Below are 27,633 nucleotides of genomic sequence, written 5' to 3'. Positions count from 1 at the left end.
CTGGAGGAGGAAGTTTGACGGGATTTCTGGGGTCGGTGGTAGCACTTTTACCACACGAGGCTCCACTGAGGGGTCCGACAGACCCAGCGCTCAGGACCCGCGCGGGCACCTCGTGGCACATCCCCCCCTCTCCATCCCGCTTTTAAAAACATCCCAGCGCTCCTTCTCGCTTCCTTTTTGCCGCCAGCTGAGCTGGGGAGGAGGCTGCAGGAGGAGGAATGTGGTGTTACCGCATTGCTGAGCAGGAGCTGGGGCGGGGCGGGCACGCCCAGGCTGGGCACACCTCAGCCAGGAGGAAGCCGAGCCCGGCTTTCACACACCGTAGCCTGAAGGACAGCATTTTTTTTTTTTCCCCCAGCTCTGTGTATCCCCTTTCTCTGAGCTTCCAGTCCTCAGCTTGCACGTGCCTGTGTCGCTCAGCACGGGGATGGGGAGGTAGGTGGCACAAACGGCAGAGGAACTGGAGGAGGGATCTGGAGCGAGCTGCTGAGCCCCTGACCAGCACGGGAGAGGTCGTGATTTTGGGGTTATTTCAGTAAAGACAGTGGAAAAGTCTCCATGCCTCTTTTTGAGGCTGAAAACCCGCAGTTTAGGTGAAATGTAGTGTGTGAGTGGCGCAGGGGGCAATGGATGGGGGTGTTGAGATGTGGAGGCTGCTGAGTTGCCTTCACTGAACACTTTTTAGTTTATACATATTACTTAAAGGTTTGTTACTCTGCTGCCACAGTAAAAAAAAAAATAAAGTTATGAAACTGTTTCCTTTAATAGTCATGTAAAGCATCAGAGACCACTGAAAGGTGGTGAATGTAAGATAACTCTGAATTAGGTCTGAAGCAGGGGAGAAGGGCTCCTCATCGGCTGGGCATGGGGCTGGAGCTCAGACAAGAACCTTGGTTCTTAAAAAATGACTCTTTTCACAGCCGGTGAGGTCACAGGATTGTGTTTAGCAGATAACCCTGGAGCTCCTCTTGGGTGATTTTGTGTCCTGAGGAATTCTGATGCTGCAGGCAGGAGGGGGGGCTCTGCCTGTGCAGCCCAGGTCGCCTTTGGGCTGGAAGTCTGATATGTGGACACACAGTGTGATTATAACTCACGTGGACGTGCCGAGTTGGGCTTTAAATGATCAAGTCGAGGTGCTGGTGGTGGCACTGCCCTGTCACTGTGAAGCAAAACACAATAAACCTGTCTGAGAGGGCGGGTGAACGTTCCAGGGAATCCCCCGATGGGAGCCGAGCAGCAGCTCTGGAGGGAGCTGTTTTCAGGCTGATTTGGTCCACGCCAGCCCCGGGGGAGCTAAGGTGGGTTATGGATGGGCTCTCACTCGCTGCTTGCCCGCAGAGCAGCTGGTCCAGGCTGCCCTCACCCTCCCCAGGAGTGAGCTGTGCCCGTCCCGGGAGTTGTGCGGTAACAGGGTGGGGATGTCTGGGGATCCCTGAATCACTGCCTTTATCATCGCTGCACCCACGGGCACCTTCTGGCCCAGGTGAGGCAGCTGCCTGTTAAAAGCCAGGGAGGAGGGAGCCGAGGCTCAGAGGGCTCCTGTGGTTGCGGAGCGGCTGCCGGGCGGTGCGGGGGAGGGAACCCTCCCTGAGAGCCGAGGACAGGGACAGGGACAGGGACAGCGCTCCTGCTCCCCCAGGGAAGCGGGCAGGTGAGGTTTCTGGCTCTTGGGGGTGTGCTGGCAGCTCTTCCTTGCCCGGGCTCTGTGGGAGATACTTACTCTCGGTTGGTTTTTATGGGTTTCTTCGTTTCATAAAAAGGGACTTTGAGCCGTCTCGTGATGAGTTTTGATCCGGAGTTGATTCTGGAAACGCAGGCAAAAGGTGGGGCTGAGGAACAGACAGTGTACCCTGGGATGGGGTGGCTGGGGGCTGTGTGGGGGATGAGTGTGTGTGCACACTCCTTGGAGCATCCCTTCCAACTGTGCCTTCCCACCCGGCATCGGCACCGATCCCTGGTTATTGTGGATTGTGGTGCCGGGGGCTGGGGCTTCTCCCTGTCCCTGGGGAGCTGGGCAGTCAGGAATCACTGCTGAGAGCAAGGAGCCTGCTGGTACCTGTGGCTCACCTCAGCAGTAACATAAAGATCCAAAGATACCTTCTGGGGAAGAGGGGAACCTCTGACAGACTTTGGGAGAATCCTGTGTGCTCTTCGTGAGCTGGATGAGAAACTGTTGTTCTTTGTACCTTATAAACTACCACAATCTGACTTTCCTCTTCACGATTCTTGACTTTTCACCCACGTTATTCTGTGTGGATCAATTAAAATCATCTCCCTGTAAACCGAGCAGGAAGGTGAAGGATGTGGGCTGAGCTTTTGACTGGCATTTTCTGCTCATTTTCACTCACACTGTGAATTCTTCCCTAGGTGTGTCCGTGGCCCAATGGAGTCTCGCTGCCAGCCTTGGCCATGGGCATTATTTGTCCTGCTGGGTAAGGCTCACCATGCAGTGTTATTAAAAGGACATGGGGCAAACTGACTAAATAGAAACACTGCTAATGTAAGCTTTGTATCAGTAGCAGTGTGGTGGCAGCAGCAGGAGACTGGGGTTTGATAACAGTGCTGGTTTTTGGCAAAAGGCTGAGCTGCCAGACTGGCTGTATGAACAGGGGACACCAACCAGGGCTGGGGAGGATGATGGGCAGTGAGGGCACTGAGCAGCCCAAACTCTGGGTCAGGGCAAAGAAGAGTGTGAGAGAGAACTGCTAGTACAAAACACTTTAAAAGTGCCTTTTCATATTAAAAATAAAGGTAGTTCAGGGGAAAAATACCTTCCTTCTCATCAGCAGATGCCCGGGGTAGGTTGTCCCAAGCATGACTTTGTTGCTCTGTTGTAGGAAACAGCAGATTGTTTTCTGTGTGCCACCCTGACACAGCCCCTAATCCTGTTTTCCTGCTGTCCCAGCTGCCCCACAGCTGCTGGATGCACAGCAAGCCTGTTCCCGGGGAGCCTGCTACCCCCCCTCTGGAGACCTGCTGCTGGGACGAGCCCACCACCTGAGAGCCTCCTCCACCTGCGGCCTCAGCAGGCCTGAGACCTACTGCACACCCCATGGAGAGGTACCCCCACCCCCTCACCTCCTCCCTGCACGGCCCCAAACCTCCTGCAGGGCTGCCAATGCCTTCACTCCTCCCAGCCCTCCTGCAGGGCTGCAAATGCCTTCACCCCTCCCAGCCCTCCTGCAGGGCTGCCAATGCCTTCACCCCTCCCAGCCCTCCTGCCCCTTTGCAGGGATGGGTTTGACCCAGGATGGGGCTCTGAGAAACCTGGGCTAGGGGAAAGTGTCCCTGTGGCAGAGGGTTGGAATGAGATGAGCTTTGAGGTCTCTTCCAAGCCAGATTGTTCTGGGATTTTATGATTTGTCCCCTCCCCAACCATGCTGGGTCTTTGCACTGCAGTGTCCCCTCGAGCCCTTCTCTACCATCCCCATGGATGAGAAGAGAAGCTGGCCAGGAAGGAGGAGTCAGGAAAAGGGCAGCAAAGCTCTGCCACAAAGCACTGAAGTTAAAACAGAAGCTTTTGCATCCAAAATATCCCAAACTCTCCTATCTCTGGATGTTTTAGTTATAAGCTAAACTTGTATTTCACTTGTCAAAACCGGGAACGTTTCAGGTCTTTCCCAAAGACTTGGAAAAGCTGCTGGACTGAACAACTGTTTTCAATCATGCTGCTTGTGTGGGGGCAGGAGGTCGTGCTGGGGTGGGGGGGGGGGGATGAGGCTTCAGGCAGCTGCAGATTCCCCAAAGCTGCCACCAAATCAGAGGGGGAGTTTAAGGATAAATCTGCCCGAGCACAGAGCTGAAAACTGCAGGGGTGATGTGCCTGGTGTGAGCACTTCCTAAAGACTTTCTCTGCCTGCTGTTAACTCCATAACTGCTGGGGGAGGAGCTCCAAAGGGAGGGAGTTCAGTGCAGGACAGGCAGAAAGGGTCTTGGAGGAGATGCTGCAGAGGAAAGCAAATGGCCCCCCTCCAGCGAGGCTGTTTTCGGCAGTGAAATCCAGCTCGAGTGAGTCAGCCTTCCTCTGGTTTTAATTCCCCTTCAAACTGAAGGCCAAGATGTGGCAGTAAGTGGATTTGTGGTGGAGCCAGTGGTGTTCTCTGGGCTGGAGAGCTTTCCACTGCTCTGTGAGCTCAGGGAGGAGGCAGCTCCCTGGCCCAGAGGGGTGTGAGCATCACATCCTGCGGGATGCTGGGCTGGCTGCAGCACCTCTCCTCTGGCAGGTCCTTTTCCAGGCTGACAGTCACAGTCAGGCATTTCCTCCATCCAGGCTCCCACTCCAAGCTTTTTTTGGAGCTGTTTTGCTGCTCCCAGGGATCAGGGCTGTTTGTTCCCCTCCCAAGCAAACCCCTGCTGCTTCCCATGGCTGCTGTGGCCCATGGACGGGGAAAAGGAATCAATGATTTCTGCTTTGACTTAATTGTCTTCTGCTTCCCAATCTCTATTTATAGATGAGGAAAACTCCATAAATGTGCCTCTGAAATCTCCACTTAACACTGACTTTTGACAGTGACTTTTACTTGAAGAGGGAGGGGACTTGGGGGGCTTGTACTGTGGGAAGCAAGTGTTGGAAAACCCTTGATTGCTCTGGTCATCCTAATACCAGCTGGAGTGGGCTGGTTGTTCCCTTTGCCTGACCTTGAGAGATCACTCTGAAGAGCATCAGTTGTGATCATCTGCATCATTTGTAATCTTTGAAGTGGAGATTGGACACCTCTCTGATGTCTCTGGTGTTCCTGGAGCAGAAATGATCCTTTGGGTGCAGAATTAGTGAGTGAGGGCTCACGGTGGGGCTGTGGAGGAGGGCAGGGATCAAGTTTACTGCAGTCCCTTCTAGTCTACAAATCCCTAAACTATCCACTTTTCATATTTCTTGTCCCTTGCCTTACAAGAACCAGGGTTAAGAGGGACATGGAACAATTAACATTGATAAATTGAGTTGGATTCTCCAGTTCTGGCTTTGGGAATGAGGTCTTTGCTTCCTTACATACATGGGATCCTTTCCTTTACTGAAATGAAAGATGCAGAGTTACTCCTAGAAAATTCCCTGATTCCTGTTCTGCAACTGTAATGGCCAATGGAGTTTTGATTAGACCAGCTCTTAACTCAGTGGCAGAAATCCCCATGGATTCAGCCTTTCCTAATTTTTCCCACCCTTCCTCTCCTTCCCTAATTTAAGCAAAACTTAATCCCCTGAACCCAATTTTCCTATTCCTGTCCCATAAAACATTTAATTTATAGACTCTTGTGACTCTTTTTTGGTCACAAGCCTTGTTCTTGGTTTTTTGGGGTTTTTTTTTTGCCAAATAGGTGCAAATCTGGAGGTGGTTTTGCAATCCTAGCAGAGGGCATGGGATGAGGGGTTGCTCTCCCTGGTGCCAGCTGGTCAGTGCTGCCTGTCTGCTGGCCCCAGGGTCCTCTTTTGCAACTCTGGTGGGTCATTTATCGACTTCAGCCTCTGCTCCATTGTCTGCTCCAGCTCCAGATCCCTCTAACCTTTATACTTTGCACTCCTGATTGCTCCACTCCTTGGCTGGAGGCTCAGTCTAGTGAAATCCAGGAGGGACACTCAGCATTGCCATTTATAGCACAGGGGACTGCACTGGGGGTCAGGGAAGTGGTGGGGGGTGGAAACCAGGCAGGCCAATGGCATGGCCTGGAAATCACTGAGTGCTTGGGAAATGGCTGGTGGAGCCAGCAGGGAAAGGGAAAGCAGGAGGGAAACTGAAAATAAAACAGGAAAAGAAGCAAGCCTGGATTTGGAGTCGGAGAGGAAAGACTCGATGGGAAAGACTGATGCAAAGATTTTCTGGAAACACTCTGGTGGACTGGGGTGTGGTTCAAGGCTCAATTAACACATCTCTTTCTTTGCAAAGATATAATATGTATGGAAATATTCATATTATAGAGATGTAAATACAAACATCTGCATAGCACTGTGATGGCAGTGCAGAGTAGCTCCCACTGGCTGCCTCCAGCCCAGGGAAGGCAAACTGTGGCTTTCACATGGAATATCAAATCCCAGGTCCCCTTGCCTGGCCTGGCCATTCCAAGTGACAGCCTGAGGGCTGTGCCTGCCTGTGGCTCCTTGCTCTGCTGCTGGAAGCAGTGGGACCTGTGCCATGCCATGTTCACACCCAGCAAAGATTAGCATTTCTCTGCAGGGAGAGTGTTTCTTTCCTCCAGGCTCATGCAACGCTTTTGCTTAGACATATTCACAGCTCAAAAGCAGCTACAGATTTTTCTGGTTGTTTTATTAGTTTAGAAGAGCACCCCAAACCCCCTGCACGTCCCTGTGAAATCTTTTCCCAGAGAACAGGCAGGAGAGGAGCAGAGCTGGGTGTCCCTGTGCTTGTGTTGCATCCTACAGTGGAGAGGGGGGTGTGTGACAACTGTGTGGGTCCTCACACCCCAGCCCTGGGAGACTTTGGATGTTAAAAGCTGTTGGCATAAGGACTAGGATTTTCAGCCTTCTCTCACCTGCTCTTCATGGTCACTTGGTGGATGTGAAGGGTGGGAAATCATCTTTATCACCCCTTGTGTTGTGGTGACATGGAGTCATCCAGGTGGGAATTGAGAGGTGCCAGAGGAGCCTGATCCTACACGAGTCAGGAGGAGGGAGATGTGAGCCTGCTGGAGCTCCTGGCACAGCAGAGGGGGTGTCTGTGCTGGTGGATGGTCACATCTGCCTGGCAGGGCTGGGCTGCAGCATCTCTGGTGCCTCAGCACCAGCTCCTGCTTGGCTGCTTCCAAAAATACTCCCTTCCAGTGTCTGTGAGGGAGAGTAAGTGCCAGACTGATGCTTCTGCCTGCTGTGCTGCTGCTGTCTGACGGTTCCGTCTGCTTTGCCCACCTGCATGAGTCAGTCAGGGAGCTGGGTGCCCAGCCAAAGCTTCCTGGGTGCTCCAGCAGGCCCTTGGCATGTTGGAACCGGGCAGAAGGAGGCTGCAAAGCTGTGCCTCCCAGCTCACTTTCTTCCCAGACCCACATCATCAGTCAAGCTCAAGCTTTTTACATGGAAAAATGCATCCACAAAATCATGAAATAACTGTGAGAGGACGTGACCAAAGCAGGGTTTCTACTTTGGGGGTTTTTCCTCCTCAAGTCCAGGGTTTGCCCTGAATAATTTGTGTTCCCGAGCTGTTGAAGGTGATACAGCAACCACATGTTGCTGCTCAGTGCTTATCTCATTCAGGCATTCAGACACACCCTGCTTTTTGCTGCAGGGATATGTCCCTACCTGCAGTGGATGTGCAGAAGAAAAAGCCTATTTTCCATTGTTTTTTTCCCTCCTCCCTTCTCTGTCTCCTTTTTATTTTTACCACATGACTGCAAACCAACACACGTGCTGGGAGACAGCAGGACCCCAGCAAGGCCTGCAGGGTGTGGGATAAACTGGTGCACTTTGGGCTTTGCAGGCTGTCATCCTGGCAGATTTTCCATCAGGGTTTGCTGGTGAGAGAACAGACAGGGTGAGGAAAACAGGCTTGTTTTAAAAGCAAGAGGAATGAACTCCATTTCCTTCCACCCCACACCTGGGGTGTTGGGCCAGCTTGTGTCTTCTTGTTGCCTCTGAATTTGGGGTCACTGGTAAGACCAAGCTGGGGGGCAGAGCCCTCTGTTTGTGTTTTAAGCATAACCCTGGAACTCGTTTTCAGTGTCATTTCCAACAGGCCAAGCAAGGGTGTGACATCAATGTCGTGGTTAAGAGAATCACAGGTACAGGGTGGGATTTTGGGGCTGTCCTGTGTAGGACCAGGAGCTGGACTCGATGATCCTCTTGGGGCTCTTCCAGCTCAGGGGATTCTATGACATACCTGTGTTTCAAAATGGAAGCCCAGTCCAGTTTACAAATCCCAGTTGCTCACTGGGATGTTTAACCATGATGACACAACCGTGGGTAACTTCTACTGCCTTTTCCCATGGAAAATGTATAGATTACTTCACAGGCATGAGCCCTGCTCCACAATCCATGCCCTGCAGCTAACAGGGCATGAAAATGGGTTGGAATAGAGAATTACATAGCTTGGCTTTGCAGGTGCCTCTGTTCCCCAGGTAACTTACTGTTGCTGCCCACCCTGGTTTTTAATAACCTTTAATCTCTCTGTAGATGTATAAATTCCCACCACTTTCCATCTTGTCCCAAAATAGACTTGGCACAGGGTTTGCTGTCCCTATAGAATATCAGTTGTGTAAGAGCACACACAGGGCTCCCTTCTGGGAGGCTGTGCCAGGAGCACTGACACACTGCTCTCACTCCCTGACAAGCAGCTGGGTCAAATGTGGGACCACCGAGGTCTCCACAGCTATGAAAGGTCTCTGTTTCATGACTGGAGAGCAGCAGCTTCCTATTTTTGCTGATGAATAAGCTCGGTTTATTTTGGGTTGTGCTCCTCTGCCAGGAGGTTTTATTTCGAGGGCTCTCTACTCGTGTTAAAATGGCAGCTCCTTAAATTACTTTGGTCAGAGTCCATCAGCTTAAAATCGTTTGAGGTTTCAGTGCCTATGTGAGCAGGGGAGGCTGCTCAGGAGCTGATTCATAAGGTCAGAGCAGGAGGAGAGCAGCAAAACCCTGCAGAAGTGTGTCACACATGGGCATTTTTACAATAGCTGGTGGTTGCTCTACGTAGATTTTTTCCCCTTCTCTGTTATTTCTAAGACATGAGTCTGTTTATTCCCAACACTGTCGCTTTCCTTCTGAAATGACTGTGTTGTGAGTTGTCATTCAGGTCTGGAATGAATTTCCCTTCATCTCAGAACCTCCACTCCAGTGTCACCCTATTTTTGGTGACTCTCAAGAGCAGCTTGGGGGCACAGAGGGCTATCAGTGCTTTCCATGCAGAACTACAACCTCTTTTACCTTCCTAAAGTCCTTTCCAGCCCCCATCCCACACCTCCTCACACACAGAGCAGTTCTCCTCTGCCTGGCAGGGAGGGGAGGATGTGCTGGAGAGTCAGGGATGCCCCAAGGGTTGGTGGCCCGGTTTAAATCCAGATCTCTTCTCTGTCTCTTGTCTCTTCCCGGCCCAGCTCCGAGGGTTCTGCTGAGCCCGGTAAAAAAAGGAGAGAGCTGGAGGAAGGTCTGTGCCTGGTAAACCTCCCCTCAGCCCGGCTCTGGACTGTCATTTTTGATAATTCCCTCTGTTCCGAGGAACTTTGAGACACATAGTCACAGCTGGGAAGAGCAAACCCTCCTGTTGTGCAATTCGGGGCTTTCACAATTCGCTCCCGGGACGTGAAGTGAATTTTGCTTCCAGTGTTAATTTTAGCCTGATTTAAAAAGCTGAGAAAAAGAAAAAAAAAAAGAAGATTTTTGCAGGCAGCCCAGCCCCAGGCTGCCCGGGGAGGGTCTGTCTCACACGGTTTAAGCTTCATTTTTACTTAGCACAGCATTTTAAGTGGGGTTGCAGCTGCAGAGTAGCTACTAGAGAGCACTCGAGTCTGTGGCTGTGTGAACGATCCAATAAGTATTCGCGAATCGCTCCTAATGAATAATTTAGCCGAGATGAACCTTTCCCCTCGCAGAAAACCTTCCTTTCCCCTTTGCTGAGCACAGTCACAAACGGTTGGAAGTTTAATCACTGCTGGCAATTGTTCAGTGGATTATTTCTGTGGGTAATTCCTGCAGCTCCTGACAATTTGCTGCTGGTAGTCATTCTCTGAAATGAGTTCTTCTGCCTGGACCCGATTGAGTTATTTGTGATTCTCACTGGCAGAGCCAGGAGGAGTTGGTAGAGCCAGGAAAATCGCAAGATGATATATTTTGGTTTCTCTGTTTGCTTACTTTGCGATATTGTTATAAATATTGTGGTTTTACAGCTCCTGTTCTGCGACATTTATAAACAGAGAACGTAAAGATTGGGGAAAATAGCGTGGAAACAGATCAGTTTAAAGTGAGGATCTCTCCTCATAATCCACCCAGGTGAGGAAAGGTTCCCAGGTTTGGGACAGAGCAGAGTCAGGTCTGGGCTTTGTTAGGAATTAAAACCAGCCCAAGGTGTGAGCCCACATCTGTCCCTGCTGCCCAACCACCTCCCTGGGTGGCTTTGCAGCTGCTGTGGTGCCAGTTGGTGCCTTCTGGCCAAGGCCACCTTCCCCCTTGGCCAGTTTTGTGGGAGTGCAAGCAAAAATGTGATTCTGGACAAAATGTCTCATTAATGTTCCATAAGATTTAAAATGGCGAAAAAAAAATTAAGTTCTTAAGAAGTCAAGTCCTTTTTTTGTCAAAATAAGAGACTGGCTTAGCTGAGCCTGTTTCAGGAGTAAGGCAATAGGTGTAAACCATAAATCAATTTTTAGAGGGGAAATCAATAATCCTGATGCTGCTGTGGCCCTCAGTGCCACCTCCAGCTGCCCTTGTGGGCACAGGCCCCTCCTTACCCCAGAACACATTTTGTTTCATATTTTGGTTGGAATTGGCTCATTTGTTTCAAGTATCAGACGGGAGGTTTTAGCCCAGAGGTGGCTCTAAAGTGCTATTTGTCACTTGTCACCCCATGTCCCTGCTCAGTCGCTGAAAGCTGATCCCATCACTGGGGTCCCAGAGGTGCCTGTGCCTCTGGTGTCACCTTAGTGCCACTGCAGTGACTGCCAGCCCTTGCAGCAGGGTGTCTCATTGCCTCCCCTGTGCCAGCTGTGCCAGACACACTCTGCTCCTCTGCCCTGGACCCTCTTTCCTCCCAGGGTGACCTTTCTGAGCTGTCCCACCCTGTGCCATCAAGAGCAGCTCCTGCCATCACTGGCAAACCCTGTGCTCCACCTTCCCCAGTCCCTCAGGCTTTGGGATGTGTCAGTGTGACATGTGTGTCCCACTGCTCCATTTGGGAGTCTGCTTTGCTGCTCAGGCCACTGGTATTTTAGAATTATAGAATGGTTTGGGTTGGAAGGGACTCTAAAACTCATCTCATTCCACCCCCTGCCATGGGCAGGGACACCTTCCACTAGCCCAGGTTGCTCCAAGCCCTACCCAACCTGGCCTTGGACACTTCCAGGGATGAGGCAGGCACAGCTTCTCTGGGTAACCTGTTTTTCACCAGGCTGTAGATGCTGAGCACCTCCTTCCATGCCTTGAGCAGGAGCTTTCCCCTCCCTGTGGCCTCTGCAGTCCCTGTGGTTTGTTCCACTCCCAGTGCTTTTGGATGTTCCCCATGGGATGCTGCTGCAGGCTCTGGCATCATCAGCTCATTCACCATCCCCCTGGGACCTGCCCTCCCCCACCTTGGCCTCACCTGGGTGTCTCCTTCCCATTTCAGGGTGGTCCTCACCCAACCTGCTCGCCCACCCCGTGCCTGCCTCTCCCCTTGGCCAGTGTCCAAACCTTCCCTGCTCCTCCTCTCTCGCTCAACCTCTTCCCTGCTGCTTTCTACTCTTCCCTGAGCCTGCTCATGAGCTGCAGGGACCCATCACCCCCGTGGTGGTGGCTGCAGGGACCCATCACCCCATGGTGGTGGCTGCAAGGAGTGTTGCTTGGTTAGTCAAAACCGAAGGATTTGTTTGCTCCCAGGGGACCGTTTTCTCCCGGCCCCACGTGGCCTGTGCTACATCTCTGTTTGCTCCTTGAATTACTTGCTCAAGTGCAGGGCTGAACTTTGAGCCACTCGACTTCCCACCCCCTGACTCTTCACCCCCTGAGCTGTTTGCTCCCACTCTGCTCCCAGGGGAGAGCTCGGGGGGGCCGAGCATCGCCCCGAGCTTTTGGAGCAGAGAGAAAAGGCCTTTCTGTTCAGCCAAACAGCTCCCTCGGCTGTGTGGAAAAGGCAAACTGGTCCTGAAAAGCTGAAAAGAACTTTCTATCAAGTGTTGGCATGGTGGAAAATGGGGGTAGGGAGTGCTTGGAAAAAAAAAGGCATTTTTGCTGGTTTGCCAAAAATCTGTTTTAGTCGAAAGCATTTTGGTTTTAGTTTTTAGCCCGTAAAAACCAGAAATTGTGGTTTTTAAGGAGGTGTGAAGGGGAGCATTTGATTCCTGTGTGTTGTCAGCCTTGCTGACTGCAGCCCTTCAGCTCTCCACAAACCGCCTTCACTGGTGCCGTTTGCTCCTGGTCCAGTCCAAGCTGCTCTTGGGCCCCTCATCTCTGAGGTCTTTCCCTCCGGCCAAACTGGGATGGTCACTCCCACCTGTCCTTTGTCTTGCAGTGGAGCATGAAATGCTGCAGGTGTGACTCCCGTTTGTCACACACCTACAACGGCCACCGGGTGGACAACGTCCTGTCCTCGGCCGGACACGCGCGCTGGTGGCAGTCCCAGAACGGTGAGTGCCTGGGGCAACAACCAGCTTGAGGGGAAGAGGAGAAGGTGTTGGCTTCAGCAGATGGGAAGGAAAGAAGGAAATAACCGAGTTGGCTCAGGCAGTGAAGTGGTTTATCCCCCCCATGCCCCTCTGAAGCCGCCTCTCTGTGCCCGCAGGTGCCAACCGTGTGTCTCTGCAGCTGGACCTGGACCAGACCTTCCAGCTGGGCAGCGTCGTGCTGCTCTTCAGGGTGTGTGTTTGGGTCTGTGTGTGGCAACTCTGCTCCCCAGGAGGTAGCAGATGGCACTGGATGGGCCCTGCTGGCTCCCCAGGACTGCGGGGATCTTGGAGCTTCCTTCAGGCTCCCGATAGCAAGCACCTCAAGGTCCCCATCCCTCCTTTTCCCCCTGTTTTTCACATGAGAACTGGGAATTTCATTCCATTGGGAGGGGCAGAGCAGGGTGGTGGGCTCCCATCCCATGAAAGCCTCCTTGCAGGTGTGTGCTCTGTGGCTGCAGCAGGGCTGGCCGGGGTGGGGGGGACCCCAAAAATTGCCAGTAACCTGCAGGGAAGGGGATTAATCCAGCAGCCTGCAGAGACCTGAGCCTGGAGGGAGGACGAGGAGGGACAGGCACTGCCAGGGCAGGAGCTGGCTGTGGTGTGCCTGTGACAGCTGTGCCCCTCTCCCTGCCCTGCAGTCTCCACTTCCCGCGGCGATGCTGATCGAGCGCTCCACCGACCTGGGCAGGACCTGGCAGGTGTACCAGTACCTGGCCTCTGACTGTGCCACCGCCTTCCCCCACGTGCCCCGGGGCTCCCCTGAGAGCTGGCAGGACACTCGGTGCCAGCCCCTGCAGGGGCACCCCATGCATGGGGGCAAGGTAGGGTTTGGGGGGTTCTGTGGCCCTGGGTTTGGGGTGGGAGGACTGGGCAACACTGCAGGGACACGTGCTGGCCTGGAAGTCTTTTACACCTGAGGGATGGAGCCCATGGCCATCCAGCACTGCTGAGGGGAGTCCTTGGGAAGATTCCTGCTTGTTTGGCAGGAAAGCCTTTGCTGCTTCGTGGCAGGAGAGGTGTTGTGTTGGTCTTCCTGCAAAAACCTCTGCAGCTCTGAAGTCTTTTCCCTGTTTTCAGTGATGCTGTGCAGAGGCAGGTCCAGAGCATGCACTGCTTGGACCATGAGCAGAGAGCACCTCGAGTTTCCTGCTTTTTAACCTTTTTTTTTTTCCTTCCAAGATGACATTCAGTGTCCAAGACCTTGCATCTACCATCAGCACCTCCTACAGCCAGGCTGTCGAGAGTGAGTGACCTTCCTCTTTCATATCTGGGAAAGGGAGAGGGGAATGAGGTACTGTGTGGTTCTCCCTGCAGGTGGCAGAAAGACTGAGCTGGGGTAACCCCAGGGCAGCAGGACCCTGAGCTGCTGTCTTGGTGCCTCTGGGGTACCAAGGAGCAGCATTTGGCCTTTGCTGATGGCAAATGTCCCCTTGGCTTGCTCCAAGCCCTCCACATGAGTTGCAAAGTTCTGCAGCTCCTGGGTACCTGCTGCCCCCTCACCCCTGTCCCTGGTCCCCAACAGAGCTGGGGAGGTTCACCAACCTGCGGATCAACTTCACGGAGCTGCAGCACATCCCACGCCAGGGGTACCACTCCCCCAGCACCTTCTATGCTGTGACAGAGATGAGGGTGCTGGGCAGCTGCTTCTGCCATGGACATGCCAACCAGTGTGCCCCTTCTGGAGGCCAGCACCCCACGGTGAGCCTCGGGAAAAGCCAAGAGCCTGAACACAAGCTCCATGGTATCAGGCTCCACTACGTGCCCAGAATGCTCCTTGGGAGACCTTGGCTGGCACGACCAGAAATGGGGCATGGGAGGCTTTTCAATGCTCATAATTGAGGGAAACAGTGCCCAACATTGCCTTGAAGCAGTGGGGTGGTGGCTGTGAGACAGCAGCCTGTGCTACCCTCGTGTAACCCCGTTTTGTGTCAGGGAGAAGGCAGATGGGCTTTTTAAGGAGAGACAAAGCTCAGTGTCAGTGGGAAGTCTGGCTCTGAGGGGAATTGCTCCTGCCAGCACTCAGCAGGGTGGGGGACACACAGATGGTTTCAGCAGGCTCCTGCATGCCCAGGAGGATTTGCCAGTGCGAGGTTGTTGGCTGTTGGGGGAATTTCTTGTCCCCAAATTACGTTTGGGTTGCCCTCAGGTGGGTGGCAGGGGTGGTGGGAGCGAGCGGGGAACAGCCTGTCCCGGGTGCTGGAGATTCATCCCTGCACAGGGAATGGGGGCAGGAGCAGGCCAGGAGGATGAGGGCACTGAGCTGAGCCACTGCCAGCCAGGAGGGGTGACCCAGTGTCTCTGCAGCAGGTCCACGGGCACTGCGTGTGCCAGCACAACACGGCCGGTGCCCACTGCGAGCGCTGCGCCGACCTCTACAACGCCCGGCCCTGGGCACCCGCCGAGGACCACGACCCCCACGAGTGCCAGAGTATGTTCCCTGCCTTCCCCTCTCCTAAATCCTCCCCAGCCGTGAGCGGGAGTGAGCTCTGAGACCTTTTCCTAGGATGCTTGGTGTGGCTGGACGGTAACAGGGGTGCCCCTGGCGCGTTGGCACACCGGGCTTTGCTCCGGGCGATGCCACTCACGGGCTGCACCAGTGCTCGGCAGGGCTGTCTGAGTGGTGCCACTTTTGATGCTGGGGCGGTGGAACGGGTGTCACCGTGTCACACAGGAGCCTCGGGCACCCTCTAGTGCCGCAGCTGCCGCTGCCGGAGGGGTTTGCAGGGGGACAGCTCCAACTCCCGGGGGTTTTTTTAGGGTGCAACTGCAATGGTCACTCGGCCTCGTGCCACTTCGACCCCGAGCTGTACCGGGCCACTGGAGGGGCCAGCGGGGGGGTGTGTGACGACTGCCAGCACAACACTGAGGGCATCAACTGTGAGCGCTGCAAAACCAACTATTTTCGCAACCAGCAGCAGGATCTCGCCCACCCTGAAGCCTGTCTGCGTGAGTGCACAGTTACACCCTCTAGCCCCCCACGGCCCCCTCCCCAGTCCCCTGCCACCCCTCAGCTGTGATGTTTGCACCTTCCCCAGCCCCCTGCCACCCCTCAGCTGTGATGTTTCCTCCCCATTTCCAGCCTGTGAGTGTGATCCCGATGGCACCGTGCCAGGCTCTGCCTGTGACCCGGTGACAGGGCGCTGTGTCTGCAAGGAGAACGTGCAGGGGGATCGCTGCCACCTCTGCAAACCAGGGTTCACCCAGCTGGCCAACCCCAACCCCTTGGGGTGCCGCAGTGAGTACCCCCTGAGACACCTCCTGCTTCCCAGGGTGCTCCCACCCCACCTCTGTGCCCCCAGTGATTCTGAGAGGGACCTGAGTCCTGCCCAGCTTTGATTTGGGGGTTTTCAAGCCAAAGCCTCATTTTGCAAAGGTTTATAAAACCTCTGCTCAGGCTGTGACCTGTCTTAGGTGTAAGTGTGGCAAAAAGCACAGGGAAAGTGGAGTTTGGGGGATGTGTTGAGCTGTACCCCTGGGTGTGCAGGCTCAGGGAGCCACAGGGGATGCGGGAGGTGGTGCCATGTGGGGCTGCACGCAGAGGGAGGGAGCTGTGGGCCAGGTCAGTGCTGGGGGGATGCTGAGCCCACTCAGGGTCCAATTCCTGCTGCAGCACTTGAGGGGTGGTGTTAGGGCAGGGGTGGTGTTAGGGCAGAGGTGATGTTAGGGGTGGTGCTGGGCAGGGGTGCAGTTCTCTTGAGCTCAGGTATGAAGGGGGAGAGGGAAGAGCTCACCTTTAGTGGCCCTTCGTGGGAAGCCAGGCTAGTGCTCTGCCCCCATTTTTAACAAACCCCCTCCTTGTTTCAGGATGCACCTGCAATGCTCTGGGGACACGGCAGGACATGCCCTGTGACGATGAGACAGGGAGGTGTTTCTGTTTGCCCAACGTGGTGGGCAACGACTGTGGCCAGTGCGCGGCCGAGCACTGGGACATGGGCGGCGGGCAGGGCTGCCGGCCCTGTGAGTGCCACCCCCGCGGCTCCCAGAGCCCCCACTGCAACCAGGTACCCCCCAGCCCACCCTGAGCACCCTCAGGGCTGGCTCCACTTCCTTCAGCAGTGTTTCTTTCTCGTTTCCCTGAGCTTGCTCTCTTTTTCCCCTTCCCAGCCCCAAAAACGCTGCTGTGAGGGGCTGCCACTGCCAGTGGCTCCCCAGTGGGCAGCACCACACTGGGGGTCTCTCAGAGCATCAAACCCACCTGTTGGGGGACCATTTGTCCCATCCTATCCATGGGAGCCTTCACAAAAAGCACTGTGCATCCCCCAGTGCATCCCACTCTTATTTTCCTTTTCCCCTTTCCTAGAAAACACATGACAGACTACTCAGGAGAATGAAAGAAGGTGGTAATTATCAAGGCAAAATTAAGTCATTTTAACAAGCCTGATATTTAGCAAGGAAGTCCTAATAAGACATCTTCATACCAGCAAGGGAAGTTAATTATCCTCATTTGTCAATGAAAAGCATTTGTGTGTCACTTCAGGCTTAAGAGGCAACTGGGAAAATTAAAGTCAAATGTAAAAAAACCCAAGCACATGACAAATTCTAAGAGCCAAAGATAGGTCCCAAACGAGCTCAGTGAGGGGAGGAGACCTGAAATGGCAAAGCAGCTGCTTGTGGGCGACTGCTTTGTTTTTGAAACAAAGCTTGACACCCTCTTTGCAGTGCTTGGGCTGTTTGCAGCCTGTTTGCAGCCTGTTTGCAGGCTGTGCCTGCAGCCTGCCACGAGCAGCAAGGGCACGTCCTGGGGCACAGGCTGAGGAGAGAAGATGGTCCATGGGCTGGTTTTAGCGGTGAAGAGCAGCTGAGGGAGAGCTTTTCCAGGAGAGTGCCCAGAGCTGGGTGTCCCTGATGTGCCTGTGTCCTCAGTTCTCAGGGCAGTGTCCGTGCAGAGAAGGGTTCACGGGACGGACGTGCTCGGCCATGCAGGAGCAGCTGTGCCCAGACGGGCACTACAGAGACACCCGGGGGGGGTGCACAGGTAGGGACCACCTGTTTTGGTTTGGCTCTGCGTTTCCTTGCACTGGGAAATCATGGATTGTCTGGGAAAAAGAGCCCCTGGCCCATGTCCTGACGTCCGTGTTCCCGCACTGTTTTGCAAGAGAGATTTTCCTCTCTGGAACAGCCTCCCAGTTCACCCCCGTCTCCAGGTATCCACCAGTCCCCTGCCAGCAGCCCCGGGCGAGCTCCTGGGCCACTCTGCTCTGGCCCTGCAGGGTCAGGGGCTGGGGAAGCTCCTGGACTTGGGAGCTCTTTCCGTTCTTGTGCCACCTTTGTCCCAGACGCTGCAGGAGCTGACGGGAGGGAACGGATGCCAGGCTGGGTTGGCACCTCATTAACAGGGGCTGGTTTTGTACAGATATAACTTTTTCACCACAACCACACGTTCAGTGGGTTTCACCTCTCTGCTTTTCCATCCCCCAGAGTGTGACTGCGACTTCCAGGGCACGGAGAGGGCGGGATGTGACAAGACAACAGGGCAGTGCCTCTGCCGCCCGGGGGTCACCGGCCACCGCTGCGACCAGTGCCAGCGGGGCCACTGCAGCACCTACCCCGAGTGCCAGCTGTGCCACCCCTGCTTCCAAAGCTACGACGGGGACATCCAGCGCCTGCGCCTGCGCCAGGCCGGGCTCGGCAACTCCACGTCCCGCCTGCCCGTCGGGACCGGGGGGTCCCACCTCGGCCCCCGCCTGGCCCAGGCCGAGGGGAACGTGCAGCAGGCACAGGGCATCCTTGGCCACTCCTCTGTGACCGAGCAGAGCCTGGCCCAGGTGGGCAACACGCTGGCTGCCATCAGGTGAGGGGCAGTGGCTGCATCCCTTGTCCATCCTCCTCATCCAGGGGGAGAGGCTGGCAGTTTTTCTGTGTGCTCTCACCACCCTGAGCTGCTTGCACGTGTCCTGCTTTGGTTTCCTGCCCCTGAAATATCCTGCTCCGCTCACGAGGTGGGTGGGGATGCAGGAGAACAGCCCTTCCACGTGTGCCTGTCCCGTGCAATGTGCCACCAAGGCAGGAGGCTGGTGGGCAGGCTGTGGGCGGTTGGCATTCCCAGGGCACATCCAGCATGCCTGATCCCTGCATGGGCATGACTCTGGTGTGGGGCAGCTGCAGCCCAGCCCTGCTCTCTGCCACCTTTGGCATGTCCTTGGCCATCTCTGGGCTCAGAAATGCCACTTGGCCGGGTGCTGGCAGTGCCCCAGCACAGATGGCCCTGCTCAGCCCTGCTCTCTCTCTGCTGGTCCTTTGCCCTCTACTTGAACTCACATTTTCTGCTTTTCCTCTCTCCCAGGGAGCAGGTCCGAGGCATAAATCCTGACTTTCGTTTCCTGGATGACACCACCTCCCTCTCCAGGGAGCTGGAAGCCCTCAACAGCAGCTTGTTGCTCACCAACTCCCAGTATCAGAGCAAGAAGACCCAGTTTGAAACCACCCTCAGCACAGACCTGTCAGGTACAGATCTGCAGCTTTAATACCTCTTAATTTGCAGCTATTAATTTGCCTCAATGTGACCATGCCTGGTGGTTTCCCACTGGCCACGTGAAAGAGTAATGGAGTTTTTAACCCACTCTCAGCTTTGGGGCAGCACATAGATCTCCCTCCACCCAGTCTCTGGTCCATGACCTGGGATTTCACACCACTGAGGTGTTTGCTCCACTCTTTTGGGGCTGGGTAGCTCACTCTGTGTCCCTGCTCCCCACCAGCACAAGCTCCACTGCTGGGGAGCAGTGGGAAGGGGGGAGACCCTGCTGGGAGAGCAACCCCAAACCGGGGAGGCAGCTGATAATGAAGGTTGTGCACAGATGGAGGGGTTGGAGGGGTGGGGAGGAGAGCCAGGCTGCTGCCAGGCACCTGGGAGAAGAGCTAATTAAGCCCTGTGACGATGCTGAGTTTGGCTGCCATGAGATCCTGCTACAGCTCCTGCTCTCCACGGGTCTCATTCCTGTCCCCTCCATGCTCAGCTGGCTGGGGATGTACCAGCTGTGGTGAGTGGCCACTGCTGGGACAGATTCACTCTGCACCTCCCCATCTGTGCAGACCTCAGAGCTCCATGTTCTGACCACCTTCCTTCCAGGAATGGTGGGGCTGCTCAGGAACCAGGGAGAAGGCTCTGAAAACTGTCCTGCCCTTGCCAAAGCCCAGGGTCAGCACGTGCACATCATGTTGCTTCAGTTTTCTTTGAATCTTTTAACCCCAGCTGGGAGTTCAGTCCTTCAGGAGACCTCTAGCCCACTGAAGGAACGGCTGAAAAGCATCTGGAAATAAAAGCAGCTTTTTGGTGGTGCCTTGGTGACTAATCACTCCGGCTGCATCCCGCTCCTCCCTGCACACATCCACCGGCAGGGCAGAGCCAGTGCCTTCCCCAAGGTAGCTGTGCTGCATTTATGACTCATTTTGTGTCATTTTGGGGTTTGATTCCTGCAGGAGCCTTCAAGACCATCCAGTCTGCTTACCAGACATCCAGCAATGCCAGCAGAGTGGCCACCAGTGCCTCTGGGCTGCTGGCTGAGTCCCGGGAGAGCCGCAGGAGCGCCGCGGGGCTGGAGGGGGGGCTGGCAGGGACCAGCTCCAGGCTGCTCACCCTGCAGGGAGAGATGGCCTCATCCCCCAACCTGACCCCTGTCATAAACAAGGTAAAAGATGCACGGTTGTTTTCTGACCTCCCAGTTGTGTTTACTTGGTTTTCAGAGGGCCTGGAATTGCTCAGGAGGCAAAAATCTCGTCCTGCAGTTGTGTGTCTTTCCTCAGACAGTTCAGCAGGGCAGGACAGACTCAGAAATGGCATCAAAGCAACCTGCTGCTGTGGGCATCAGTGGAGAATTGGCTGAGCATCCCCTGCCTGGGGATTATTGATACCAAAACGTTGCCCACCACCCCCTCCCAGCCACGTGTTTTTTCCTCCAGGGACTCTCTCATGTGTCAGTTCTTGTATCTCAAAAGACCCACTTAATTTCTGGATGAGGTTTCTCTTATTTCTCCTTCACTGCTTTGTTATTGCCATGGAGATCCATTTCGATGTCTCCTAATGCATGGTTGCTGTGGAGACCACCAACCTCCCCTCTCTGCTTTTCAGGCCACCAACACATTCCTGAGCCACCAGCCTGGCTCTGGGTCTGCCCGTGCCTCTGCTGCAGTGTGTTTTTTGGGGGGTAACTCCAGAAGGTGCCATGCAATCAAAACTGTTGGTGTCCAGGCAGGAGGGCAGGGGCTTCTCATTCAATTCTCTCTCCCAAAGCAAACTATGCAGGTTGGACAGGGTGTATTGCTGAGATGTTTGCTCCATGCAGACCTGCTCTGTTACTCCTTGTGAGCCACTGGGGTTTAACTCCTGCTTTGCTCCTACTCCTGCTCCAGTTTGGGGCAGGGAGGAGGTGCTGACCTGCTGTTGCTGGTTCAGGTGTGAGCATTCAGCACTGCTGTGTGTGTGTGTAGCTCTGGCTGCCCTTCTCCAGCACTGTCACAGCCTCCAGTCCCTTGGGCTGTGCCACATGTGCTGCCAACAGCCCCACTGGGGAGGGCAGGCTCCATCCCTGTGCCCACTGCCAGCTCCTGCAGTGCCAGCACAGCCAGTTCCCAGCTCCCTTGGCAAGGGGCTGTCAAACCTTTGGCCCCTCTGATGTGCTGGGTTCCCTCCCCGAGGGCACTGGGGTGTTTCCAGCCAGGAGAGATCCCTCCTGCCCAGGTGAGCTCCCTCCTGCCCAGGTGAGCTCCCTCCTGCCCAGCTGTTCTCCTGTCCCCAGGTGTGTGGTGGGTTCCGAGTGGAGACGTGCACACCCGGCCACTGCGAGGGGCTGCTCTGCCCACGGGACAACAGCTCTGCCTGCAGGCCTGGCCAGCCCTGCCATGGCATCTTCCCTCTGGCCAGAGGAGCCCTGGCTGCAGCCGGGGAGGCATCCCGGGAATTTGGCAGCCTGAGCACCCGGCTCCGGGAGACGGCACAGCTGGTGAGTGTGGGCAGCACTGCCTGGCCCCCTGCTCGGACCCTTTGAGGGGGACAGCTGTGGAGACAGTGATAAAAACCCCATATCAAACTCTGTTTGAGGCTTGATCCTTGGGGTAGCTTCAGAAATTCAGGGATTTTTGAGCAGGAGACTCTCTCCTGCACACCTGAGTCCTGCCTCCCCCAGCGCAGAAGCCACAGACCTGATGGTGTGAGAGGCTCTGGAAATGTCACAAGGAAGCCTGTCTTCCTCCTGGTTTGGGATTAGCATGGAAAAAGGGGTGGGAATGTGGAAAACTCTAATTCTGCTCCAGCATTTGGTGCTTTCTGCTCGAGTTCACGTGTTAGTGCTCTCGCAGCTTCTTTCTGTGGCTTGCAAAGACAAAGTGAGTTTTCAAAGTCGTTCAAAATCCATTTCAAACGTGTTTTTTTAAAAGCTAAATCCTGCTGTTCCTCTTTGAGAGCTTCCTTTGCAAGTCCAACCCTCAGTCTTCAACATTTACAGTCCTTAAAAGCTCCGGTGCATTAAGAACGTGGAACGGCACCGTTCCCAAGTGCCTTTCTCGGTTCACTCGGAGTTGAGGCAGGGCTGTGGGGTTCCAGAGCAAGAAGAAGTGGCTCCATCGGGCCGTTGTTGTCTGCAGATTAAAACAACAGAGATGTCTGCGAGTCAGATCCAGAGCAGCGCCCGGCGCCTGGCGGAGCAGCTGGGGGTGACCAGGACCCAGCTCGAAGGGGACGTGCGGCGCGTCCGGCAGCTCATCCAGAGGGTCCGAGACTTCTTGTCAGGTAGTTCTGCCACCTGTAAAGCCTGGGGGGGGAGGTGGAGGGGGGAGTGTTGGTTTGTGCATGGAAAAAAATAGTTTTTTGGAGTTATCGTGGAATCGTGGAGTTGTTAAGGTGGGAAAAGATGCCAAGAGCTGATCCCCACCTTGTCCCCCAGCCCAGAGCACTGAGGGCCACGGCCAGTCCTTCCTTGGACACCTCCAGGGGTGGGGACTCCAGCACCTCCCTGGGCAGCTCCTTCCAATGCTTGACCACTCTTTCCATGATGAAAATTCCTCCTGATGTCCAACCTGACCCTCCCCTGGCACAGCTGGAGGCCGTTCCCTCTCCTCCTGTTGTTTGTTCCCTCTAGCAGAGCCCGACTCCCCCGGCTCCCCCCTCCTGTCAGGGAGTTGCAGAGTGAGAAGGTCCCCCCTGAGCCTCCTTTTCTACCCCACCTCCCTCAGCTGCTCCTCACAGGACTGACTATCCAGACCCTTCCCCTTCTCTGGACACACTCCAGCCCCTCCATGTCTTTCTTGCAGTGATGGGCCTGGAACAGGACACAGGATTTGAGGTGTGGCCTCACCAGTGCTGAGTACAGGGAGACAATCACTGCCCTGCTGATATTATGTATGAGAGCACACAGGAGAGGGAAGCAGCTGGTTGGCTCAGCCCAGTTAAGCTCTTGGATATCCAGTTTATCTGGGTGTTTGTGTAGCAAAGGTAACACACGTCCTCTGAGGCAGCAAGGTTGGCTGGGATGGTGTTTTCTGAAAACAGAGAAACTGCAGCAGCACCCAAGGCTGTGACTTCACCAGCAGTTGTAGTTTGGCCCATTGGCTTGTTCAGATGAAGCTCAAATAATCCCAGCTCTTACCTGTGTCGATTTGCTGGGCTGTCACCCTGCCTGCTTCCTTTCAGAGGCATTTGGGGACCACTTGTGAGGTCCATGGGGCAGGAGACACCACACAGCCTTGACCTGCTGTGAGTAGGGCTTCGTGGAGAGGTTTCCAACATCCTCACAGGAACTGCTCTCACATATCACCTCTAGAAAGGTGAACTGTGAGTTGGCAGAAGTGGAAAGCTGTTGAGGAGGTGGCATTTTGTTTGTAGCACAGACAGCAGCTCCCTCTGAGTCCTGCTCTGTGCCATCCCTGCAGCTGGAAGACAAACCTGTCCCCATGGCTGGTGTTCTCTGAGGATTTGCAGCCAGCAGTGACCCGATGCAGAGATGTTTTCTGGCCACACTCACTGACCAGAGACAGACAGATGACCCTTCTCTGGAGGAGACTATTAATCAGATGAGAATTCCTTGTTGTCCTACAAACCGATGACTTATTGTTTGTAATAACATAATGAGCCTCATGAGCATTAGCTGAATGAGAAAATCAGGTCATTTGGTGCTGCCTGGGGTTAATGATGAGTGAAGATATTTCTGAGCTAATCGCTGGGCTAATGTCCCTTGGGCTCTGCCTGCTTCTGATGTATTAACTTTTATTTGTGAAGTAAAAAAGGGGCTTGTCTTGAAACACACCCTCATCTGCTCAGTGAGATCTGCCTGACTGTGCTCTGGGTTTAGCCATGGTGTTCTCATTGCCAAATAGAAGGTATCACTGGAGCCCTTTCCTGAAAGGGAAATGAGGAGTACATTGAATTCAAGGAGATGAACTCAGGGTGGATCGTGGCAGGTGTCTGAAATGAGGAGAGTGTGTGTGAGAACATGCAGGGCTGGCTGGCTGCCCTCCTCCTCCCTTGCATTTGCACTCCCACCTTCTCCTCTCCCCTTCCTGATGCTGGCTGTCTGTCTGCTCTGCAGACAAGGACACGGATCCTGCCGCCATCCAGGAAATCAGTGAGTCAGTCCTCTCCCTGCGTCTCCCCACGGATGCTGCTGCAGTCCTGAGAAAAATGACTGAGATCCAGAACTTGGCCACTCAGCTGCAGTGCCCCGAGGACATCCTTGCCCAGACAGCCGAGGACATTGCCAGGGCCAAGCAGCTTCAGCAGGAGGCAGAACAAGCCAGGTGGGTTGGGGTTCAAGGGCCTTTGGCAGCTGAGGGGCACTCAGCTGAGGGGGTGAACGTGGTGGTTCTCAGCTGGGTTGAAATCTCGCTCTGCCTGAGCTCTACTGACTTGCACAATCTGAAGTTCTAGGCCGTGGTATTCTGTGTCCATCCAGAATGAGTCTGCAATCTCTAGACACCTCCCCGGGGTCCCAGTGCAAACAAATCTGGCTGCCAAGAATAGATCCTGTTGTAGATACCAGAACAAGAAGGGCTTTACCTGAATAATGGAGGCTTTTCTCTTATCTCTATGCTGGGAGATGACAGGGTTGCCCTGGTGTCACTTGATATTGGTGACCTACATCCCAATTGCACAAGAGAGCACGAGGAGATTAAATGGGCTATTTGTTTTCCGGGTGAAAGTTGGGAGGATTATTCCATGGTCCCTTAAAAAGTAATTACAGGGTGTCCTTGCAAATTTGGAGCATCTGCTTTGTCACGTGTTGACTTGCAGCAATATCCCAGTGAGAAGGTTAATGGGATGAGTCTGTAAACTCCTTGACAGTGTCTGACACCTGCTTAACCTGCTGGAAGTGATGAGACAGGGGAGTCTGGTTTTCTATGGAGAGCTCTGCAACCCAGGCTGAACAGTCCCACTGCGAGCAGAAAAGTATTCATTGAAGCTGGTTCAGTGGTTTTTACTTTCCCTTCGATACTTTTTCACGCACCATTTACAAAATAAATGTTTCTGACCAGTCTGAAGGAAGGGGTTTCTCTCCCCTTCTCAGTTTGTCTCCTCTGCCTGGAGCTATGAAGTGGAACTGAGACTTCTCTAAGAGGAAACCTGCAGGAGTCCAGACGTGTGGCTTTGTGGGTTTGGGGGGAGGGAGATGACAAGCTTCTCAGCAGCAATCCTCTCTTGCTTCTCAAGCTTCCTCATTTCACCTCTGCAATCCTGACTTGCAGTTACCTACACTCACTCCTGCTTTCCCACATTTCCCCAGGAACCGGGCAAATGCTGTGGAGGGCAACATGGAGGAGGTGGTGGGGAACCTGCAGCGAGCAAACACGATGCTCCTGGAGGCCCAGGGAGCCATCAGGGGCTCAGGCTCTTCCCTTCGCTTCATCCGGGAGCGCGTTGATGAGGTGAGTGATGCCCCCACCAACGCTCCTGCGCCCTGCTCACCACTCCTTTGGAAATGCAGAGTCCTTGTGGAGGCCACTTTTGGAGTCCTGAGCCAGAGCAGCAGGGAAGTGGGATCTGGGGAAGCTTTGGCTGTAAAAATGTGCCTCGCTGGTGTGCTTCTCCACACTCCAGTCATGGTCCCTGCTGGACTCTTGGCTGCACAGGGAGCAGAGCACAGATGGAACACACGGCCTGGTTTGTGTTTCTGCTGTCATCATTCCAAGACAGAGCCAGGCGAGGTGGTTAAGGTCACTGTAGGTGACCTAAAGTGGAACCAAATACACCAGAGACATCCAGCCCCAACCCTTGTGTGGACAGAAATCGCTGGTGCCACCCCAGCTTTGCCCGGGAATCCTGCAGTTTGAACCAGAGAACCGTCACAGCCGGTCCCTGCACCGAGGAAAAGCCCCGAGGAGCGGGGGCTGAACGTGCCTTCCTTGTCACCTTCCAGATCGAGGCCGTCCTTGGGCCAGCCCAGAAGAACGTGGCTGCCATCGGGGCCCAGCTGGACGGGCTGGGCGAGCGGCTCGAGCGGCTGCAGCGCGGGGCCGACCAGAACCGCCTGCGGGCCACGGACACGCGGCACACGGCCGAGACGGCGGCACAGCAGGCCAGGAGTGCCCAGCAGGTACCACCCCGGGGGGCTGCCACAGCTGTGCCCCCTGCCCAGGCCAGCCCAGCCAGCTGTGGTTCCGGATGAGATGAGCGAGCTTTCTCGTTCGGGTCACAGCTCGTGTGCTCGTTAATCAGCCACGGTGTCTGTCCCACTGCTGAGTTTTTACAGGATCTGTCTCATCCTTGATGCCCTTTGCTGGAAACTTATTTCTGCTCTTTGTCCTGCCTGAGGCAGAGCAGCTTGTTGAACTGTCAGTCAGTCTTTGAGTGCATCACAAATGGAGTTTTTTGGAGCCTGTAGTAGGTCTGACTTGCCTTTGTCTCTTCTGTGTCTGCTAATCCCAGTCCTGTTCATTCAATCTCATCAGTAGAGACTGTGACACGTTTGCATGATATCAAGGACAAAGCTCCAGTGCAATATCCATTTAACATTTAAACAGGATTCAACACTGGAAAACCCCCTTCTCCACAGCCTATTTTATTTGCTGTTTATTTGCTTTTCCCCAGGCTTTTGAACAAGTGAAGCAAATGTACTCTGAGCTGAAGAGCAGGATGGAGCAGAGCCCGGCACTGGGAGAGCAGGGCAACAGAGTGCAGAGCATAGGCCAGGAGGCACGGGCTCTCTTTGAGGAAACCTTGGGCATCATGCTCAGGATGGAAAGTAAGATTTATGAACTCAATGTAACAATCTCATGCACTGGGGAAGAAGCTTTTGGACTCCCATGGTGTGAGGGAAAGAAATTATGAGGAAGACAACGTACTTTTGGCAGTGTGATGACAGTATCTGATGATGCTGTGCCCGTAAATTTGGAATTTCCCAGGGGGCCACCATGAAAGGGAATCCCTGCCTGCTGTGCCAGTGTGGCCCCATTTTCCTCCACATACTTCCCTTCTTAAGCATTCCAAACTGATGGCTTTGTTGGGAGCAGTCCTGTTGTGGGGTTGTTTGGAGGGAGAGAAGAGGGAATGCAGGATGTTGATTTTTCTCACCCCGCCTGAGCTGTGCAGGAGGGAGGCTCAGCCCAACCATCACATAACCCTTCCCTGCCCTCTCTCCTCAGCTTTAGAGGCAGAAATCCAGGAGAGCAACAAGGCTTTGATGTCCAAGTGGTCCAGGCTGTCGGGGCTGGAGGAGCAGGTGGGAAAGATCCGAGATGCCATCAAAAAGAAAGTCTCCTACTATGACAGCTGCTCCTGAGAGAGCCACCACACTCCAGAGGCACTGCCTGCCTCCTCTGCTGACACTGACTGCTGTATTTATTCCCATTTTCCGGCTCAGTATCTCTATTTTTAGCAAATTAAGTTTCTGTACCTCTGGAAAAGAGCTGCACTGAACCAAAGGAGCAACCCCATGGAGAAGGTTGGACTGGCCGAAGCTGCCCAGTGGTTGGAGGAAAAAAGGGGAGAGACATCAGCCTCCCATGACAAATAAAAACATCCCCAAGGTGTTATTTCCAGAGGGGTTTATAAACCGAGAAATGTTTTTTCTCGTTTTAGCCAATTCAAGCTCTTTAAGCTGAATTTCACTGTTCAAATTAAAACTGCCACGTGGGCTCTTTTAAAAGCATTATTTTTTTAATCCTTCAAACTTGCCACGGCTTCAGTGCTTCCATCAGAGATCTTTCTTCAAATAACCAGATTGCAAAAATGGAGAATTTTATCTCCCTCTGCACAACTCAAATGCCTTGTTTGATTTCCTGTCACAATCTGCCCGTGTTGTAACACTTTGCCAGAAAACACCAGCGGGAGCAGGTCTGTGGATGCACAGGGAATGCTTTAGGAGGGGCTTGACAGACCATTTCCACATCAGGTTTCTATGAATAACCAAGAGGCACTTTACA

The 27,633-nt window shown here is 54.2% G+C and overlaps 1 protein-coding gene across 1 annotated transcript; it reads left to right on the top strand.

Moving 5' to 3' along the window:
- The first annotated feature begins 359 nt into the window (after nt 1-359).
- Nucleotides 360-27,631, top strand: LAMB3 (laminin subunit beta 3). The gene is made up of 23 exons (XM_051808532.1): nt 360-435; nt 2,368-2,432; nt 2,906-3,060; nt 12,135-12,249; nt 12,405-12,478; nt 12,927-13,109; nt 13,468-13,531; nt 13,811-13,986; nt 14,593-14,716; nt 15,046-15,234; nt 15,368-15,523; nt 16,093-16,289; nt 17,152-17,263; nt 17,707-18,079; nt 18,572-18,732; nt 19,705-19,913; nt 21,021-21,224; nt 21,865-22,009; nt 23,805-24,012; nt 24,996-25,137; nt 25,629-25,805; nt 26,300-26,453; nt 26,854-27,631. Exons 1-23 carry the CDS (start codon nt 428-430, stop codon nt 26,988-26,990), a joined length of 3,528 nt encoding a protein of 1,175 aa, XP_051664492.1. The 5' UTR covers nt 360-427; the 3' UTR covers nt 26,991-27,631.
- The last annotated feature ends 2 nt before the right edge of the window (nt 27,632-27,633 follow it).

The sequence above is a fragment of the Manacus candei genome, unplaced genomic scaffold (genome assembly GCF_025592945.1).
Source record: "Manacus candei isolate 608988 ecotype Guabito, Panama unplaced genomic scaffold, ASM2559294v1 h1tg000073l, whole genome shotgun sequence".
In the NCBI taxonomy this organism is placed as follows: domain Eukaryota; kingdom Metazoa; phylum Chordata; class Aves; order Passeriformes; family Pipridae; genus Manacus; species Manacus candei.
Note: the sequence above shows the minus strand (reverse complement) of the source record. Positions and strands in the feature narration are given on the sequence as shown.

What these genes read in the sequence shown, in the direction of transcription:
- LAMB3 (XM_051808532.1), top strand. An exon ending in AGAGCCCCCACTGCAACCAG is followed by an intron (nt 16,290 to 17,151) that starts GTACCCCCCAGC and finishes CTGTGTCCTCAG; the next exon opens with TTCTCAGGGCAGTGTCCGTG. An exon ending in TGACCCCTGTCATAAACAAG is followed by an intron (nt 19,914 to 21,020) that starts GTAAAAGATGCA and finishes TCCTGTCCCCAG; the next exon opens with GTGTGTGGTGGGTTCCGAGT.